Source organism: Anabrus simplex, chromosome 5 (genome assembly GCF_040414725.1).
Source record: "Anabrus simplex isolate iqAnaSimp1 chromosome 5, ASM4041472v1, whole genome shotgun sequence".
Lineage (NCBI taxonomy): Eukaryota > Metazoa > Arthropoda > Insecta > Orthoptera > Tettigoniidae > Anabrus > Anabrus simplex.
In genome coordinates, this window is record NC_090269.1 from 279,006,143 (window position 1) to 279,024,006 (window position 17,864).

The following is a 17,864-nucleotide window of genomic DNA, read 5'->3' on the forward strand; positions in this document are numbered from 1 at the left end:
GTGAAACTTTCCAGCCACGAACCACGCTCTGCATAGCATCTGCGCCCACACACCCGCACTCACTCATGCCTTACACACACTCTGCTACCGTAGACACGCACATGCACATACATACATACGCACACACGCACGCATACATACACACACCAACAGGTCCGTGAATACTTACCAACTTACCTCATGAGACGAGGCCGTGAACGGGCTGGAACAGACTAAAACAGTCTGGAGCTGGACTCGAACCAAATTAAACTAAAGGGAGGAGCGGGAGACGGAAAGAACCCAGAACCCTTCCCGATAAATGAAAGAACGGGGTCAAAATACATGGGGGTTTATTAACAAAAATAAAGCGAAAGAGATCAGACAAAAAAAAATAATAAAATCAAGCTTGAAATATTACTCACGGAGATATGCGTAGAAACTCATCGTGTAGGTTATTCATCCAATCATATCAAGAGGCAGATTGAAAACATATCAAACATGGCCACACAAGCTTCTTTCAATCACAAACTTGTAACATACGATTTACTTCCTCCACATAATTTCATACACGTGACGTATGACACATTCGTCCTCGCAATGAATTAATATCAGTGGACATACATCGAAAGAACTTACACGCACATCAAAATAAAACATACACGTTACATCTCACACATCTCCATGTATATGGACCAGCATTCCAGAGAAGAGATCCATCACGCAGCAATCCCCCATTTGAAAAGCACAGCATCCCAGAAAGAAAAAAATCAAAGAATAAATATGGCTGCCATAGTTACGAGGCGAGTAAACAATGCTAACAATGAAGGAAGACTCATTCAAATGAAAGCAACAAACGTAAATATATAATTAGGCCAGCAAATAGCCTGAGGAATGAAAATAAGAAAATGTAAATAAAACTTAAAAAAGTAACACTGTAAGAAAAGGAGAATGCTGTTAATCAGGCAAGCATTCAGCACAACCACACGTACGCACTCACCATAGAGACCCAAAAGAAATGTATACGGGTAGAATAATCAGTTTTGTCCAGACACATAACGAACACAGAGAGATCCGCATAGCAAGGCAAGTGCTTTCACGGACTCATGAGCTCAATACAAGACGCGTTAAGTAACAAAGGATTGCCGCATCAAGGCAAGGCATATCCCCACATAATTCACAGTAGCTTCATCGTAACCATCACGCTTGCAACGTATTCATATCGCCTCACCACGGACGAACATGAATACCAGTTATAGCGTCAAACACAACGTCGTGCATCAAGAGCTCGGCCATGAGAGAATCGACGAATAAAAATAAATGGCAATAGGTCTCGAACTTCAGACCACATACACGCCAAACAAACGCACCACTGACTAAAACCATCCTCCATCCTTACGGGTTTAAGTCACACAAAAAACAGAACACACAAGATCAGAGAAAACTAGCAATAAGACAAAATGCAGCATTAACGGTTAAATGTACATAACTAATACGCCCACGCAACCATAGCAAGCCAAAAAAAGGGTTACCTTAATAGTCGGGCGTTGCTCAGAGCATTAGGTAGTCACAAAATAGCGACCGAGATAAAGAGTCGGGCATTCAAGTAGATAAATATACTGCAGGAAAAGTAAACGGCACAGGTCAAAGATCTCGTATCTCAAAAAGTACATTGTTGTCTCGACCGCCATGTCGGCTACAACCGTCCTGCGAACTTGTTTCAAAGAAGGCGGACACAAGACTGACTGAAGAGACTTCGGCTGATGGCCGGAAGCGCACTCTGTCAAGGAGAAACCGAGTCATACGTCATGTCCAGGGATAAATCGACCGAAAGGTCGATAGCGGTCAATGAATGTATTACATACAGAGGAGTGCGCCACCAAGGGAAACTTGGTGCGGCACACTCCCTCAGCGATAATGTATACAAATATAACACCAAATGAAATGCACACACAGGGAAAAATGAGGCGTGGACCGCGGCTAGGAAAGAACACAGCCTTGAGCTGGAAATGACCCTCATTGTTGATGAACAAGGATATGAATCAAATACTACAGTCAATGAAATGCAGAATAAATTAAACGAGGGTTTATTGAAAAGATAAAATTTAAAAAAATTAACATTTAACAAGAAAAAGGAAGCCAATAATTAAGAAAAGATACCAACATTTACATAAACGTACCTTTCCGAATGAATGTCATCACTGAAGTCACATTGCAGGACAAAGTCACGGGAAAAATCAGGACTGTGAAGGACAGGCGCTTGGTAAAGGGCATTTTTGAGTTGATCGAAGGCATGGGTTTGAGCTTCCCCCCAGACGAAGCAACAGTTTTTCCTTTTCAGAAGGGGGCCGAAATTTGGGAAAAGTCTTTGATGAAACGGCTGTAAAAACCGACCATACCAAGAAATCTCCTCACACCGCAGACATTCTTAGGCCGAGGAAACTCTTTGATGCATTTGACCCTGTCGGGGTTTACAGCGATTCCGGAATCTGATATGATGTGACCATGAAAATTTAAACGCTTGGAACAAAGGGACACCTTCTTAGGATTTATAGTGAAACCGTGCTTGCGCAAGCGACTAAGAACTTCACGTAGATGAGCCAGGTGCTCGTCAAAGCTTGGTGAAAAAATGAGAAGATCATCCAGAAAATTGAAAAAGTAAGAAAACTTCAGGTCTCCAAAGATTGAATCCATCACGCGACTGAGCACTTGTCCACCAATAGAGATACCCATCGATACTTTATTTAATTCAAATATTCCAAAAGGAGTGGCGAAAGCAGTGCAAGGGTGACTTTTGGAGTCCAAAGGAATTTGGTAATAGGCTGAATTAAAGTCGAAAACGGTGAAGAATTTAGCGCCGTGAAAATGTTGAAAAGCACTTTCAATGGTGGGCAAGGGGAAGCTGTTGAAGACAATGTTCTTATTGACCTTGCGATAGTCTATCGCGAACCTAAGTCTACCGTCCTTTTTGGGGACAAGGAGACTTGGAGGGACTGATGACCTTCTTTTCCAAGAGGTCGTTAACAGTTTCTCTCATTGCAGATAATTTTGGAGGCGAGCAACCAAATGGAGGCGACCTAACAGGGGTATCATATTTCAGTTCGATGGAATAGGAGAAATTTTTTGCACAACCTAAATCATCAGTTAGGACATCACAGAATTCTTCCAACAAACAGTTTAACATTAAGTTTTGGTTATCACTTAGACCACACGAGGCGTTGTGAGGTTGGGATTTCGAGAGGGCGCATACAGTGGCACGTTGGCAAGGGGCTTCAAAAGGGTAACTTACACCTGATTTGAATCGGAAGGCAAAGATACGAGTGTTGAAATCAATAGACAGACCAGTAGCCAGCATAAAATCGGTCCCTAAAATCACCGGGACAGACAGATCAGGAACAACATTAAATGTCCAATCCCATGAAAGATAATGAATTTTAATATGACACTTGACTCGTCCCACCGGACATACCTGACGGCCATCAGCAGAGGTGAACTTTCCCAAGCTCTCACTGGCTTGGAGATATGTCAAATTCATAGGAGACACAAGGGATTGGTTCACAAAGGAAACACACGAACCGGTATCCAATAAGGCATACAATATGCGCGATCCTACATCAATTATGGCCCAGGGTGTAGTTGAGGGAAGGCCCCAGATCCTCTTATTAACTCTAACATCAGGCGCCAACGACGGGCCATCATGCCGGCGCGCCTTTAGTTTCCCTGCCGAGGGTTGCACCGAGGACACACGTGCTGAGGCACACCAGCAAGACCACACTTAGAGCATTTCAGAGGAGACTTGGACTAACAATTCTTTGAAACGTGTCCTAGTTTCCCACAATTCCAGCACTTCCTTGCTGTAGTGTCGCTTACAGTAGTCAAGTTAGAAGGTTGAATGGCATTAACGCAACGTTGAGGCAGAGATACAATGTTTGACGTGCGATCGGGACTACCAAAGGGGCGAGATGGAGAAGGGGGTGTACCAAAAGAGACAGATTTGACGGGTGCACGACAGGCAAGGTTAGGAAATGAACAATCAGACAGAGTAGGAGGTGGACGATACAATTTGTTTTGACTGACAGTAAACTCGAACTCATGACCTAGGTTAATGATGTCTTTAACACATTCAACCTGAGATCTTTTTATGTGCAATTTATAATCAGGGGCTAGATTCCTATAGAACTGGCCAAAGATTTCAAATTCTGGCGCCTTGACGCACATACGGTTAAACAAGGTCAAAATACCGGTCGCGTAATCGTCGATTCCTTCACCTATTCCCTGCGTCCTCCTGAAAATTTCTTGTTTCAAACAGTAGTCCATATCAGCCAAACCAAAGCGCTGTTTGATACGAGTGGCAAAATCATCCCATGACTGAACGCTTGCTTTTATCAGCCTGAACCATTTCAACGCTGGCCCCTCCAGCATCCCTGGGATAACAGGAACAAAAAGATCAAGCAGGGTTCACATTAGCATTTCAATCACTAGCAGGTCTAGAATTTGGGAAAACGGCCTCCACACGGTTCTCGCCGAGGGCACAATTTCAACATGCAATGGCATTCCTATCATCAGGGCATTTACCACCATCGCTACCAGACACAGGCGATTCATTAACATCAATTCCTTCCCTCTTATCTCTCTCGAAGTTAGAGATCTCCTTGGTAAGAATTTCACTATCTTCACTCATCTCTAACGATTTCTGACTTTCTATATCATAAACAAGGTTTCAAAGGTAACAAACACGACACACACATGCAGTTGGTCACAACCATACACATTAATTATAAATAAAACTCGAGATCAAGTTCAGAATATGCCGGCTTCATAAGTGACAATTTGGACTGACTTATTATACATTTCCAGCTCTACCCCGTCTGATTCTTTTTTCAGAGGTAGTCAACCACGGTCTGCTACCATTTGAACTGAACCCTAACTCCCTCAGTGATAATGTATTGCGCCGTTCCCGCGTCCAGGCATGGACGCAAGAGATCCAGATTAGCTCTAAGTACAACATTGATTTGATGGCTAAGATCTATGGGTTATGAGTTCCGTAAGAGAAAAACGCTCTGGTCAGTTAATGGCAGATTCTAACCAATGTTGGAAGACGTCTCTTACCCGTTACCAGTTAGATACCATATCCATATTAGTCATTAGAGAAATCGTTGTAGACTTAAGATAGTACGGTCTTACATCTAACATTTATTCTAGGAAGACATAGAAAGAGTAATGAGGTTCTAATATCCCACATTTATTAAATTATTAAGTCAGACAATAAAGGAAAATTCATCTTAAATTCATTCGAATGAATATTTCTTGAAGTAAATAACTCTGTATTATTCTTAAAGTCTGTGTTCATCACCAATGTTCCAGAAAGTCATGTCATCTGACCTCTACTGAATCATTAATTCACAGTACAGTGTCGTGACCTCGTTATATCAAAGGTAAGAATGGTTGAACCTACGAAGTTACCGTAATATAGACGCATTCTAGGGCTCCATCACTCCATTTTATAAGCCCTTTGGTCCCTCAAAACCGTAGAATATTAGAAGCAAAGTATTGTACAACATTAGGGAATTATTTATAAAATTAATGGTTTCATTCATATGCAATTCACCTAATAAGTTTGGTAATATTGAATTAAATTAATATAAATGAAATTAAAACATTCGAGTGAATGGTATTGACAAGAAATGAACATTAAAACCAATAACTTTAAAAGTGTTGGATGCATCCATTAAAATAAGAAATAAAGAATTATATCAGTTACTATTTACAATGTCTCCGATTAAACTTTCTTGAGAAAAATAAAGAACGCATTTGGAATCGTCAAGTAAGTATTCAGATAAGGATTGGAGTCTATGTTGCCTTGATATCGGTTATTCTTCGAATAAATGTGAAATTCAGTTCATTAATACCTACTCCCTACTCATTAAAATGATACATGTTATTTAAGTTACACTAAATGTTTGTATCCATACAGGTTAAAATTCTCAATGAAAATCATCACAATACTTCTCATGACCTGGATTGACTAGTACACTCTCATATGCTTTGCCGTTTAAATATTCATATTCATATGCTCAATTGCCTCTTAGTCACTCATATTTCCTTGTGTTATTCACCGTAAGTTAAGCTATGTCCACTGGAAGTCGTAATCATCCTCAAAATAATGTTATCGTAAGATTTAAATTACAGACTTACGGTAATATGACCTTAATTCAGGGATAAATATTAATTTAAGTGCGTATTTGGTTGTAAGAAACGTCATCACGCATATCCTACTAAGTTATTATCAAACATACTACCAGTGGAAAATCTAGTTGGTTGGAAGACACTATCTTTGACTAAAAATCCTTGTGTGAATATATATGTCACCAGTGATCTGTCTAGTAGCTTGAATATTATCCGAAATGAGGTTATAAACTGTGAGAGTTGTCAAAATTATCCAAAATAATTCAGTGAAGGCCTAAGTACAACCATGTCTACCTGCATGATTATTCAGATGATCTCAACATGGATAATAGCGCTGCCCATCAGCGTCTAGATCGTATCCTAAACTACGTGATTCTGCATAAGATTAAGAACTACCGTTTGGAATTGGCAAAGATTCAATGACAATCTCAGAAAACATCACTTGAAAATCACTTCATCTCACCTGTGACAACTATGACTATTCACTCGAAGAAAAATAAATAAATATGACCATCATAAGTTACTATCATCCTTATACCATTTCTATAATATGTCAATTATCACTCTTACTTCACATATAATGAACCTCTCACTATATTATATGCATATCAATTCATTAAACTGCACACAAAATGTGCCATGACATTCTTAAAATATCACCTTACTTCCTACCGTCATAGTGTCAAATTTAACATTATAACTCTGAGCAGTACAATGCCTTATTCCTTCATAAACACTTCCTATATACGATCTCGTACCATGTGACCTTAATTATATTAGTAAACACTCGTATTAATACCAACTTCACACTTTACTCTTCACTGAAAATAATAACAATACTAACCATTTACTCTCACATATCATTGGAAACATTACGATCGGAATATCACTTGGTGACCACGCCTACTAATGGATCTGACGTTACACATAGATGAGTACCTACTTCCTGCAACCTCACCTAGACGTTTGTCTACGCACTGTCTTCGCACGGAAGTACACATATCAACATTTAATTATAAAAAGGTATTGTTCTCTTACTTACGAAAACGACTCAGATAATGGACTTAGCTTGTCTTAAGGTGGTCTCGATGTCTTCTCATCTCCGGTCATCTGAGATTAGGATCTCGTCATCTGGTTCCTTCACGAGTGATCGGGTTCATCGTAGCTCCTTACAGTTGATTACTGGTCATCTGGGCTGATCAACATCGTATCGCCTCATCAAGGTCCAAGTAGCGTTGCCTTGCTTCTTTACAGGTTCATAGTGGTCTTCTCATCTCCGGTCATCTGAGATTAGGATCTCGTCATCTGGTTCCTTCACGAGTGATCGGGTTCATCGTAGCTCCTCACAGTTGATTACTGGTCATCTGGGCTGATCAACATCGTATCGCCTCATCAAGGTCCAAGTAGCGTTGCCTTGCTTCTTTACAGGTTCATCGTGGAATCTCGTATGTATGGAACAGAGCAACAACAAAATATGTGATTCATTGCAGTCATTCTTCAGTTAATATATCTCTTGGGAAGCTTAAATTGTATAGGTTCTGTTATGGTACAGTTTAGTTCAATATGATAGCTTCAAATCGGCTAGGATAATTGCTAAATGTTTATTCTGTTTGGAAAATGAAGTTCGCTCCTCTATGTTTTTGTTAGTGCAAGTGCACTCGACAGCTGATCAGTACGTATGCTTTTTACTATTGAGCGGTATCCGATAAATTTATATATGCTCTGCGTCAATTCGTGACGTATCTCTATTATAATCTGGGTAATCTCCTTTTTATTGTATTTTAAATTACGCGCAGCGATTAGATCTTGATAATAGAAGTTATGCGTGTAGCCGCGAATTATATTTTCTTCTAAATTACGCTGTTTGCTTCAGATAAGTAGATTCTTTCAATCTAGTTCGATGGCTTCTTGCTGCTTCAAGGTCTGATTGTGTAAAGAATGATGAGAAATTTTTTTTTTTTTTTATAATAATAGGTTTAAATAATGTCCATTTGTCATTCTTTTCCTGCGCCTTCTAGACATAGTTCTTTCCGTAACCAACCGATGAAAATAACTACATTTCCGTCCGTATTGACGTTAAATGCATTCACATTAACATCTTAATCGCTGGGACTCCATATTTGTTCCCACCAGCTCGCATAAAGAACTGTGAAACGGCACAGTATACAAATATAACACCAAACGCAATGCACACACAGGGAAAAATGAGGCGTGGACCGCGACTAGGAAAGGCCAAGAGAACACAGCCTTGAGCTGGAAATGACCCTCATTGTTGATGAACAAGGATATGAATCAATTACTACAGTCAATGAAATGCAGAATAAATTAAATGAGGGTTTATTGAAAAGATAAAATTTTAAAAAAAATAAACATTAAACAAGAAAAAGGAAGCCAATAATTAAGAAAAGATACCAAGTGGATATTTACATAAACGTACCTTCCGGAATGAATGTCATCACATCGACGCGTGAGCGCAGCATTACTATTATTTCAAGTCTCAAACAGATACAATCACAAGCTCATGTCTCAGAAATACCTTCATTACATCATGTGCCAATTTTATTATCATTATCATGGCCCAGTTTAGGTCGTCCTTTTTACAAGATACGTTTCATTCGTAACACGACTCTTCTCACTCCGTTATCCACTCAACAATACCCATAGGTAGTCAAAGACCCACGCGTCACAGAGAATAAAAACCAGCAGGTAAAAATCAAAAGCAGAAATTGGGATGGGACAGAGAGGAACATCTCTGCACTAAGCGAACAATAATAAAATCAAGGCGTATCACAGGCAGGCGCATAGCCTAAATGTATGAAAGAACATGGCGGCCTCCCGGGCTAGCAAACGCCCAACACAGAGACATGACAAAAATAAACAAAACTGTACCGGGAATCAGACATAAGGTACAGACACCAGATTAAAAATGCAAATGGGCCGATCGACATACCATCTTTCCTCCCCACCTCACTCAGCAACACACATCCAAGCATTCACACATATGTAGGTATCGGAAGCTATATGAACGGCCGTTCCAGTTACTAATGTCAAAATAACTTTATATAACGTGACTCACATGGCCACACACAACAGGTTTCGCATATACAGAGCAGCAGTGTGCACCACGCAAACAGTTCTTTTACGGGATTGAAAGTCACCCGTACTCAAATCCATCAGGTCACGCGCTTCGTACGACAAGAATGTTACTTTAAGTCGAGACGGAGGGCATAAACACATCTGATGGTGAAGTACCATAGAACGCAGTGCGCACAAATAGAATCAATCAGAGACCCAGTTACCAACATTTCATGATCACTATAACAACCCCACACACATGGTAGTTCCGTGCAGCAGAGCAGAAAGGATACATGTCATTCTGCTATGAATGGAAAGTTATGAAGCATCACAATACCAAAAACAAAAACAAAGATCAACATACCTGTAATATCAAAAAATAAAATGTAACGTGCATGTATGGGCTAAGTTTGAATGTTATTTATTTATTTATTTACATAGTTTACGCCCACATTGGAGCACTTACATCAAACCCAAATACATTTATGTTAACAAAGAGTTAACTGAAGATTTAGCTTGCATCATCTTCTTCCTTTCCCAAAACCTCTTCATTCTGGCTGACCTGGCTGCCCTTTCTTCATCAGATATGACATATTGTTTGTGTTGTACTGTTTAAAATCCTATTTGTTTCTTCTTGAGAATCCTTTTTTCTTCTCTGTTTTCAATTTGCTTCATTGTAATATTCAGCTCTTCTAAATCATTCTGAACTTCTTTAAACCAATAAAGTTTGAATATATTAAAAACCCATTTAAAACATAGAAAGGCTACTTCGATCCGTGCGGCCTCCATTGTTATTACCTCTCACATAAACAAGGCCAAGAGTCGCTTCAAAGGTATAATACAACTCCTCTCGTAAAATGAACGATCTTCTGAGTTTACAACTGAGGGTGCTGCCCTCTCTAGTACATTACCAGAAATACATAAGTCATTGGAATAGAGGCCATAAGAAGCCATTTGCCTATGAGAAACGTCACATTCGTGAACATGCCATTTAAGCATGGGTCAGCTATCTCACGGAATGAACATGAATAACTATAAAAGAAATGGTGGTTGGGCATATGTTTGTGTAATAATGTGTTACTGCTTAATAGACTTTTGAAATTGTGAGTTTATTATACATTATCTGCCCCTACAAAGATCTTAGATCTTTCTCAAATTTGAGTATAAAAAGGGACGTATTCCTTGACATAAAAAATGGTATAACTTGAAAACCGTATATAATATGATTTCCATGCTTTGTAGTTGAATACGCAGAAACATGATGTATAAATGACTAATAGAAGCTTTTTTGATCAAACCTTTCTTTTAAGCTACAAAACAGTTTTTCCTTTCTCCTGAAAAATAAGGATTTTGGAATGTGTACCCTTTTCAACTCGCCGATTCAATAACAATTGTTTGCGTTTTCCGTACTATCCCAGTTAGGAGCTATTGATCTTTTCTTAAGCATTTCCATTTCTTTTTTGGTGTTCATTACACAAACAAGCTGAAGAAATATTGATATCAGCATAAGCCAATCTCCAGCTGTCTCACTTGGTGTTGCCACTGCCTTTTCGATATGCCGTGCTACCGTGCAACTTTCCGGAAAGTTTTGCTTGTAGATAACCAGCAGAAGTGATCATAAAGGCGGTGAGCGTGCGAAATACGCCAGTGAACTGCAGGAAGAGATTCCTACACCTTGGAACGAGTGTATACGTGCTGTATAGTAATACAATGCGTATACATCGTTTATTAGTAAGAAAAATGTGAAATGCTTATACAGGGTTTATTCACTGTATAACTATACAAGAGTTAAACAACTGTATAAGGACTTTGTAGTAGTAAGACGGTTAAATTTTATCCAAGCAGAAAATAAAACAAATGACCTTTCGTCATATTTCTGACATTCACGAAAACATATGGGTGGCCAACTGTGTCATAAATACCCGTTACAAATACATATAAGTTTGACATCATGAAACAAGATATAATAGGTGGTAAGATGGCATTTCACCTACCTTATCTGCACGTCAGCTTCCATTTTAGGCTCACCTAAGACCTCTATCATTTTATTTAGCCATTTTTACATTTCTGGCTTTAGATTTGTTTTTTATTCATGTTTCCTGAAAAATAAAGCATAAAAAATAAGAAATGCCCTTCACTCTGTGTCTTCGTTGATCACACTCGACTGATTGTATTTGTTACCCGCACACGAATTACTTTCTCTACAACACAATTATTTGTTGTTGTTTGAGTCATCAGTCCATAGACTGGTTTGATGCAGCCCTCCATGCCACCCTATCCTGTGCTAACCTTTTCATTTCTACGTTAGTATTGCATCCTACATCTGCTCTAATCTGCTTGTCATATTCATACCTTGGTCTACCCCTACTGTTCTTACCACGTACACCACAATTATTTACAACTTCGTAAATACTACTTCAGTATCTTGACCGTCTTTTTATCAGATTACTTCTGCAATGGACAACTATCTCCACTTGGAGTCAAGACCCCGGCCACATCGGCCAAAATCTATTTGTTGGACTTAGTCTAGTTCTTGACGATCGATTTACTGAACAGTTCAACCCTCTCTCTTACGCCTCAATGATACAAATGCAGGGGTTTCAATATGGTGTCCCTTCTTATTTTGTAGACGCTATCCCCTATCTCCAGGCATTTTTCCTTTGCCGCCAAGAAAATTTGCGTAATTTTTCCTACTTAGTGGAACTGTATTAAAAAGAGTTTTTTTACCGAGCTCGATAGCTGCAGTTGCTTAAGTGCGGCCAGTATCCAGTATTCGGGAGATAGTAGGTTCGAACCCCGCTGTCAGCAGCCCTGAGAATGTTTTTCCGTGGTTTCCCATTTTCACACCAGGCAAATGCTGGGGCTGTACCTTAATTAAGGCCACGGACGCTTCCTTCCCACTCCTAACCCTTTCCTGTCCCATCGTCGCCGTAAGACCTATCTGTGTCGGTGCGACATAAAACAACTAGCAAAAAAAAAAAAAAAAAAGTTTTTGCTGTAACCGCATAGTTGCTAACTTTCTAGCGGCAGTGTTCACGAACATTTAAAATTTATTCTTACCAAATTAACTGGTTAAATGACCTCATTTGATAGGCACTATTTTCTGGCGACTTGGCGTGGGTAAAATAGACACGCGCGTATCTCATTGACATATCCACAGAAATGGCTTAGCAGTCTCAAATTTGTCTTACTAAAGCCCAATTGTCTTATAGATAAATACAGGACCCTCATTATACTGCGTTCACTACTAATTCTTTCATTCAAATATACTTATTCAACCTATACTTTCTTCACTATCCATCCACTTTCAACATGTGCAGATATCGTCACATCTCATAGCGTAGGAAGGAAAGTAGCCACCTCCTTGCCACGTGTCGCCTCTGTGATATAAAGAATATATTGGAGTTCCCCATCACAATTGACATGGGGCCTCATGTAGTAACTTTAATACTTAGGGCACAAAGGTCATGTGTTCAATATGTAGGCCTAAACATCATGTGTTCAACATTTATTGTCTTTTTAAATTTAGAAATACTTCCTTTCAACAAAAATAGCCAGTAAGACTCAGAATACATTCTTAAGTTTGTTAAAGAATAGTGTAGAATGTTTACAAGTATAATTTATAGCTTTTTATACCCTAGAATTCGTGTGTTCACTCCACAAAATTTGATGTTATCACATATTGGACTCCCCCTTATGTTACTTGGCTGGAAAAGTGGAAAAAAAGGGGTCTAATATGTGAGTAAATATGTATTCCCCCAGAACTCTAGTAACTACAATTCTCCTTATTTGTAGACGGTTTGTTAGACCATCATTCTGAAATATCCAATTTGAGCCTCAGGGATTTCCAACTGTTGTAGTGGATTCTTATTCTGAAAAGTCCAACATATAAGGCCATCTCTATCATTATGGTTTTTTTGTTTCAGTTGCCGCTCAACAAGTTAACAGATCTGATTCGAGAACAGATAGCTCAAGCAGGATACACAGAGGTGTTAACCTTTTCTTTGGTGCGTTTCACTTAGTTAAAACTAAGTCCTCATTTTGGAGTTTTTAATTTAAGTTTGTGCCTAATTATTTAACATATACCATAACTGTTTAAATCTTTGTAGTGTTCAAAAGAAGATGTTTCTTCAAAACTTGGAAAGGATATAAAAGATGTTCCTGCTGTACATATTTCCAATCCAAAAACTCTGGACTTCCAAGTAGCCAGAACAACATTATTGCCTGGATTGCTGCGCACCTTAGCTGCCAATCGTAAAATGAAACTACCTTTAAAATTATTTGAGGTGTCGGATGTAGTTTTCCTTGATAAAAGCTCTGGTAAGTATGTATTCTGTGTATGAAAGACAGTTTTCTCATCTTGCATATTTTTAACCACAATTTCAATGTTTAAACAATAATGTATATTGGTATTCTTAGTTCTAGTGTAGTGAGGTGCTATTACCATGAAAGTTAACTGTGAAAGTGAAAAATGTTTGTCACGTTAGTTTGTTAAAATTGGTTTTGTTCTAAATAATTTTTCTCTAAATTTGTTGCAAATTGGTTTGTAGGCTTCCAGATATGCAAGTCTGATCCTTGAACATATGTTTTTATATTTTCACTCATTGTGATGCCATTGATTTCTGTGTCAGAGATGCAAACAAGGGAACTATCAAGGATAATGGATTATTGCATTTGTCTTATACTTTCATTTTTTTTAATATCAGTAGGCTAGCCAGAACCATCATAATGTGAGTTGCGGAAACTTGAAAATTTCAGTCACTTCATACTAGGAAATAGCAGGAAACAGTATATAGTGAAACCTCGTTAATTCGAAGTCATTGAGACGCAAAAATCGGACTTCGAATCACGTGATTTTGAGTTAACCGCCAACACATAATTCGGAAATGCCATCCCTTGCGGCGTCACAATATATTCTAAGATCTGTTACTGCATGCAATTAACATTGATTCGCAGTTTAAACATCCGCCTCCGTAGCGTAACGGTTAGTGTTATTAGCTGCCGTCCTTGGGGTCCAGGGTTCGATTCCCGGTACTGCCAGAAATTTAAGAATGGCAGGAGGGCTTGTATATGGTTGAAGTGTTACATGCAGCTCACCTCCACTGCTGGAGTGTGCCCGAAAAGGGCTGCACCACCTCGGGATGAGGACATGAGTTTACTTTCAGGGCTGCACTCGGCTAGAAATAGCCACACGAAATTATTATTATTACATTTTAAACCTCTCACTTGCCATGGAAAAAACTATTTCCAAAATGTATTTAGCAAGGTGCATTTACAGTATTCAAATAATGCACTTCGATAACTCACTGGCAAACATAACCTTACGTATTTAAATCGAAAGAAAACATGATTCAAAGACGAGGAGAAATCTATACTGGCTTCCCTGTGTAAGGGCTTTATTCATTGGATTACTGTACCGTATGCATTTTAGATGCCTTGTACTTGCACAGAAAGTGCCTGACGCCCTTCAAACATCGTGGCTTTTCGAACTTTCCTATGCCGGAGGAAGGAAGTCTCTTGCTTCTGTGTGCACTGCATAGCAACACAGTACATTTCCTGGCTGGCAATTCTCTCCTTTAAAACCATAAGTCCGTTTGGCCTCATCATTTTAAAAAATAAAACAAACAAACAATGTAATTTCATCGGCATTGACAATATTGTTTGGTGCGTATGAATTGATTATATAAGCCACGCTTTTTCGCCAACTGTTGGCATCGCCAGTGGTCTCGGATTCTACCTCTCCGCACACGGCCTGCTACGTGATATTGTGGCATTCCTTACAACTCTGAATACAAAATGATTCCGATTCCACTCAAACTTAGCAAATATGAAGCACACTGTAGACACGCCGAAGTGGGTAAAAGTGCAGAAAGTTACCCCTGCACATTCCGGAAGCCGTGTTCTTTCATGACGCAGAGAAATTTTGAATTTAAATTACTCCATAAAATACTAATTTTTTTAAAATGTGTAGGCAGTTTCGAATTAAAAATCTGAATTACGGTAACGGGACCGACATTGTACTTCGAATTACGAATTATACATATTTCGAATTAAACAATTTAAATAACATCTTAAACCATACCTCATGTTTCCAGGAACGAGAGCTGCTTCGATTTAGGCAAGATTTTGAATTAACCGATTTCGAATTATCAAGGTTCTATTGTACTAGACTGCACACAGAAAGAAAACTTTATTTGACCAACTCTCTGCTTTTCACTGTTGTCAGAGAGTGCACCAAATATTAAAGAGTGAACCATGTGCTGTTCCTTCTTCTGTGTGTGTGCATGGGTCATAATATCAGCCAAATTCTCACCTATAGAGCGTTCCAACCTTAAATTGCAGTACAGCGTAGATGGAGCGCGCTGTTGCGAAATCGACTCGTGAAGATCACGCTCGAGTGTGACTCAAACAGGGCATCACAGTTCCACAGTTTTTGTTTGTAAGTTTGTAATTTTAAGTCCATTCATTCATAAATTAATATTTGTAGGATGGTAAAATAAATACAACATACCTTAATCACTGGCGTTGCTCTCAGACATTGGACGTACACCTTCTAACATTTCTGCAAGGCCTGATGTTTCCGCTTTGGATGAAACGGGTTCGGGAGATGAACTTGAGGATGATCCGGACGATGAAGAAAGTCGTATTAAAAACCTTTCATCGTCGACATCGTCCTGTAATTCGTCTGCTTTCCACAAAACTCTTTCATTTTTCTTTACTTCGTTCACGTAATTTGCCCAATTGTCTTATGTTTTTATGGCATAAAAATTATAGTTCAGCATTTGGAACTAAACCATGTTCATTACCCGCGTGGACTAAGGCAAATCACGGTCCTCGGCTTTTCGGTGGCCTAAGTCCCGAACTCACCCCTTCAGAAGCGGCCTGCCGTGCACTTTTCACTGTCGTATCCTTCCATTTTCTTGTCACTGTCTGCCCAATATTTACCCACGATTCATCTGTGTAAATTATAGCTTTATTTTGTGCCCTCAAACGTTTTATCTCCCTGAGATATCTGTGCCTCCAATTAATAATTTCATCGGTTTCAGTGAAAGCTCCTTTATTACCCTGTCTTAAATAACTGAAGCCTATATCATGTAAGAAGCGATACAACGTAGTTTTGGAAAATCGTGGCAAAGAATCTTCTCCATTTACGCGACTCAAAATCACGTTCAATGTCGGTGATATGTTAGCAAATAAAAGAGAGTGAACCACCCGACGTATCCACTTCTAACAATTTCATCATATTTAATTTTTCTGTCGTCCTTGTCTTTTTTTTTTTTCGAGAGTTCGCAAAGGACCATGTGTGTGTTCCTTCCTTATAGCATAGATTGTTCTTTCGGAACAACCTGTAGCTTTAGCTGTTTCACTGATTGCACTGCTCATATTCATAGTCTTTAAAAAATAATCCAGGACACTCATTATAATATTGCGTTCTTTTCCCCTGAGTTTACCTACGGAATGTTTCTTTTTTAATTTGACGATCCATTATACATCCTTCTGCACTTTTTCTTCGAACTAAGAACTATACATACGAGCACGAACTGACAGTTACACAGACTACACAAACACAATCCACTTGTCCTCAAGAACTATACATTTATCACTGATCTTGTCCGGCTCCATGGCTAAATGGTTAGCATGCTGGCCTTTCGTCCAGAGGGCCCCGGGTTCGATTCCCGGCCGGGTCGGGGATTTTAACCTTCATTGGTTAATTCCAATGGCTCGGGGTCTGGGTGTTTGTGTGCCGTCTTCAGCATTAGAATTCATCACAGGTAGGGGCCCCATTCTTATAGACGCGCAGGTCGCCTATGCGGCGTCAACACTGGAAAGACCTGCACTCGGCCTCTTTGGAGGCCACACGCCATTAAATATTTTATATATATATCACTGATCTTTATTTAATCAATCTTATAATACTGATTAAATGAACACCACTGCACACGCCTGCCAGTATATTTAAAAGCTCAGCCAGCCGAGTCACTCGTGAAACGTAAACAAACGAGACGTTCTCCCTGTCATAAATTAAGAGATAACGAGATAGGGACTTGAGGTATGATTTAAAAATAACTTCCATATTCGAAGAGCGTTTGCTTTGCTTTAACCACGCCATTATCCTTCTGCACATATTCTTCGAAATTAGATCCCCACGCACGAGCACGAACTCATGAACCACACAAACGAAGTACACTTCCCTCAAGAATTGTACATATGTCACTGATATGTATTTAATCACTATTATACATACTACTGACAAAATGAGCACTGCATTGCATGCGACTGTCTGGAAATGTTAAAAGCGCATGTTTGGGAGATCACTACCAGTACTTCAGCCAGCCAGACAGCCAGCCGAGTCACACGCGAAACCAAAATTCAAGGAGATATTCTTCCTGTCACAAATTAATAACTAAGCAAGATAGGAACTTCGGGATTGTTTTAAAAATAACTTCCAGATCTGAAGACCATTTGCCTCGCTTTGACCCCCCATGCAAATTCAGTAGGAAAGACGCTGGTCAGCGACTGACTTTTTCGTGCCTACACATAAAATTCCCCGAACATGAATGAAAATAAACGCATATGCTGCATTTTGTTATAATTTAAATTTAAAAATAAACTTATCTACATCGAGC

The 17,864-nt window shown here is 39.2% G+C and overlaps 1 protein-coding gene across 3 annotated transcripts in view; it reads left to right on the forward strand.

The window, feature by feature from the left end:
* beta-PheRS (phenylalanine--tRNA ligase beta subunit) overlaps nt 1-17,864 on the forward strand; it is a 156,364-nt gene that overhangs the window by 98,790 nt on the left and 39,710 nt on the right. For all 3 annotated transcript variants that reach the window (XM_067147399.2, XM_067147401.2, XM_067147400.2), the window contains 2 exons: nt 13,164-13,244; nt 13,347-13,557. In XM_067147399.2, coding sequence (XP_067003500.2) covers nt 13,164-13,244; nt 13,347-13,557 — 292 coding nt within the window. The remainder of the gene's footprint in view (nt 1-13,163; nt 13,245-13,346; nt 13,558-17,864) is intronic.